Below are 4,284 nucleotides of genomic sequence, written 5' to 3'. Positions count from 1 at the left end.
TGACAAAATGAACCTAATTACACCCGCGATCTTCCGATAGAAGTCATATACACCCCTTTATTCTCATCAAACTGAGATATTTTCAAGATTTATCTCGATAGAAGTCACATACACCCCTTTATTCTCACCAAACTTAGATATTTCAAGATTTATCTCAATTTTTCGTTACAAGCTTCGTATTTCTACAAGAATTTAAAACCGACATATGACACATTTTCGAACATTGTTTTAAGACTATCAATAGTACGGAATGAAACTCATAAGTTTACATGAACACAATTCAAAACAAACTATTACTTCATTATATATAATAAAAAAAACATAGTGGCAAGGAGTACAAATCTGAATATATGGAACCTGGTAAAAAATAGGACATTGATAATCCTATCAAAAAACTAGGGACTGGTTAAAAAAACAACCTATACAAGGTTGTAATGGCCAAGCCCCTGGGAATAACAGGCACCACAACAACAGAAATTTGCTCAAAGCAACTAAAGACTAAAAGACCACATAATAGAATACTTACAGTGAAAACACTAAAGACTCTTGAACATGAAAAAAACTACACAACTAGTGTCTGATTCCTGCAATGTAGCTAAGCACAAAAGAGGCAAATGCGCGATGAATCTTGTCTATCGCAGTTTTAGCTGAATGATTCAAACCGCCTGGCTTTGGAGGAGCAGCATGAGTGAAAATTTTAATCTCAGTACTAGGTGACTGTATTGTCAGGAGACCATGGCATGATGGAGGTAAGTCTCCAAAAATGGCTGAAACAGGGTTTCGATTTGACGAAGCCTGCAAAAAATGGTGGGAAAAAGATGTATGCCATAGCGTCCTGGAAAACAACCGAGACACTGAAGTATTAGATAGCCACGAATATATACGGGCTAAAAAAAGAACACTCATGTTTGCTTCTGTAATTGCCAGGCTGAATGAACCAATATAGCTTTCTGCTTATTCGTTTTGACCATTTCGATGCATTTCCTTGTGCCCTTTGTGGGTTTAGGAGAGGATGTCACACCTCCACAAATCCTCCACAAGAAGCTCGACTGAGCTGCAACTAACGGAGCAATGCTGGAGATTCAAGCCGAGTAGATTCTCTCCTAACTTTTTAAGAGAAGGGACACTCTTGTTCGATACCATGGAGCAACCTGATAAGGAAAGGACCTGCAAATTCACTTGCACTCCACGGGATAAAGCAGCTACACCAGAATCAGTTATTGCACTCTTAGAAACATCAAGATCAATAAGTAATGGGCAATAATCTGCAATTGCCACTAAACTTGCATCGGTAACCTTCCTGCATCCGTCGAGATTCAACAATTCAAGGGTCTCGCCATGTCGCGTAGCCAATGAAAGCACCACTTGGTCTGTCAAGTTCAGGCAGTCGCTAAGGTTCACCTTAACAAGTCCTTCACAGTTCTCCAAGAGTGGGAGAAGACCAGCATCGGTTATTCCACAAAGCCCACTGAGATCTAATTGATGCAGCTTGGGGCAGAGCTTACCAACCATAGCTAAGCTACTGCTCCCGAATCCTGGACAGCTTCGGATAGACAAGGACCGAAGAGATTCACATGGAGACAGCATGGAAGTTTGTAGAGCTAGATCCTTGATTCCCATGCACTTCACTAGGGAAAGAGACTTTAACTTCCTGCAGTTTGAAACTGCATTAAGGATACCTACTTGGGTAATTCTGTTGCACTCCTCCAAGATTAAACTATCGAGAGATCCAGCCTCTTTAGCGAAAGCAACAAGACCACCGTCAGAAACAAAGCAACACTTGCGAATGCACATATGTTTGAGATTTGGGCATCCCTTTCCCACGGCTTCAAGACCGACATCAGTGGCTCCCTGGCATAAGGTGATTGTCAAAGAAACCAAAGACTGGAGGCCTTGAGCATTACCCATGACCCAAAATCCCTTCTGACTCACATTACGAAGTGAACAAAGATTAAGACTGGTAATCAGCTTGCCGTAGTGACCAATGACAGCAAGCGAGAAATCGGTAATGTTTAGACCATGTAGTTTCACTTTTGTTAACATTGAAGCACCTGATGACAGAAGACTAGCAACTCCCTGATCTCCGACAAGCGGGCAGTCCTTAATTGTAAGAGACTGTAGTTTGGTGCAGCATCTTCCAATAGCTTGCAAGCCTTCGTTTCCAATCTTTGGACAGGATTCAATAGTCAATGAAGTCAAGCTAGGGCAATTCTCTGCTATTGCAACAAGACCCTTGTTGGAGATTGAACGACAGTGGCTCAGATCTAGCTTTTCTAATGAATGGCATTCCCTTGCAACCTCCAAGAGACCTTCATCTCCGATAGAAGGAACATTCCACAATGATAGGACCCTAAGAGAAGGGCACCCATGTGCAATAGCAGATAGACCGACATTAGTAATACCACGAACTGAGTTACTCCCTCGAATAGAAAGCTTTCCTAGTCCACCACGGGTAGACGTCCCAACTGCAATTGCAGCAAGTCTAACATCAGTAGCTTTCTTCCCTTCCACACACCTGGTAAGGTATCCATCACATTCAACTTCAAGATCTTCATCTTTAGAGATCATTATAGCGTCATTTAGATTGTTATAGCTCTTGCTCCTGCAAATTTCAGAGTTCTTCACGCTACTCAACACTGTAAGCCAGCGCTTAGAAACACAAGCTGCTGCACCCCTTTCTCGGCCTCCAGGCAATCGTCTGAGGATCTCAAATAGGCATTCATCAGGAAGAACCTCAAGAGATGGATCCTTTGATCGGTCTTCGACAACAAACGGGCCACTAATTCTTGCCCTCTTCCTAGGAGGACAGTAAACATCAGCATGACCCAAAGACAACATGAGACCCAAATCTGCAGAACAAAACGATCCACCAGAGTAGAACTCATCATCACCTGAAATCCAAGGAGAACATACACTGTCAGCTATATTTTCCCTTAAATCAACAAGCTATAGCATACTAAATTTTGTCTAGTCCATATGCCCATTTCTTATGAATTTTCACTTCAACTTCACAACAGATAAACAACCATCACATGTAAATTAAAGCTTTAGATCTACCTATTATGTACATACATCTTCAGATCAGATCAGATGGATCATTCTAGATAGAGAACCCAAAAGAGTAATCCACAGTTTCTTCAATATATTACCAATCTTTAATATAGATTCAGAACATAAGACAAAAGAAGATCTATCTAACACAGAAATTAATCTTCAAAGCCAAATATATAGCCTTATCACAACTTTTTTCCCTTTTTTTATCCATTTCAGTAAATTAATGTTCATATTCACCTCAACAATCATGCATCTATACAAAGTTTATATGAGTTAATTTCTTAGATAGTCACTCAACTTTTAGTTATTATCTCATAAACGAACTTCCTTTTAAAAAAAGGAACATGATTGGATCTAAACCTAAAAGATCATCTTCATTTCAGTAAATTAATAAACCATATTCATCTCAAGTTATCAACAATCATGCACCTAGACATAGTTATAAACTATATTCATGGATCTAAACCTTAATAGAATTCATCTTCTTCTCAGTCTCAACAATCATGTAACTGTATAAATTTATAAACTTTATTCATGATTAACAAATTATATGAATCTAAAACATAACAAATCAATCTCTATCTCAGTAATTCATGATGAAAAAACAAAAAAACTGTAACTGAACTTCAAAATTCATTGAAATATGAACAACCCCATAACTTAAAATAACAAAGAAACGAAGTTTTTGAAACTCACCACTGTAATTAACAAGAGTAGGCATGATTGTTCTTCAATCCCAAACTGTAAAGCAAAAAAGATCAGATTTTGAACCAAGAAAAACACAACCCAGATTATATCTTTAACCAAGATTTGCATTCCAGATGAAAAAAATCCAATTTTTTTTCAAGAACCCTCAAAAATACAGATTTTTTAACAACCCCAACAGAGTAGGGCAAAAAAATAGAGAGAGAAGAAAGATTGAGGTTAGAGAGAGAACAAAGAAAGAATGGTTCTTTTTTTTTGTTTTTGAAAGTTATGTGTATAATGTATATATATATATAAATATAATTTTTTTTAAAAAAAGATTTCTTACAAATTAAATGTATTTGGTTAGTTCAATGAATCATTCCCTAAAACCGGTATTTCCAGTTATTCTTCAAAGCTAAGCCACTTGTGACTGTACTCAGTACCTCGAACCAGCAAAACACCGTCCTGTTACTGGTTACTTGCTCTACCTGTTTTTTCGTTTTTGGTAGAACTCAAAAAATCGTAATAACTCAATTAGTTGAT

The 4,284-nt window shown here is 38.0% G+C and overlaps 1 protein-coding gene across 1 annotated transcript; it reads right to left on the bottom strand.

Annotated features, from left to right (window-relative positions):
* Positions 1-279: 279 nt before the first annotated feature.
* On the bottom strand, positions 280-4,016 carry LOC107007158 (EIN3-binding F-box protein 1-like). The gene is made up of 2 exons (XM_015205650.2): positions 3,751-4,016; positions 280-2,891 (listed from the first exon to the last, which is right to left on the bottom strand). Exons 1-2 carry the CDS (start codon positions 3,773-3,775, stop codon positions 1,003-1,005), a joined length of 1,914 nt encoding a protein of 637 aa, XP_015061136.1. The 5' UTR covers positions 3,776-4,016; the 3' UTR covers positions 280-1,002.
* Positions 4,017-4,284: the final 268 nt, after the last annotated feature.

The sequence above is a fragment of the Solanum pennellii genome, chromosome 12 (assembly GCF_001406875.1).
Source record: "Solanum pennellii chromosome 12, SPENNV200".
Lineage (NCBI taxonomy): Eukaryota > Viridiplantae > Streptophyta > Magnoliopsida > Solanales > Solanaceae > Solanum > Solanum pennellii.
Note: the sequence above shows the minus strand (reverse complement) of the source record. Positions and strands in the feature narration are given on the sequence as shown.

Coding starts and splice junctions, on each gene's coding strand:
- LOC107007158 (XM_015205650.2), bottom strand. CDS start 3,775: ATGCCTACTCTTGTTAATTACAGTG. Junction 2,892..3,750: donor TACTCTTGTTAATTACAGTG/GTGAGTTTCAAA, acceptor CTTGGATTTCAG/GTGATGATGAGTTCTACTCT.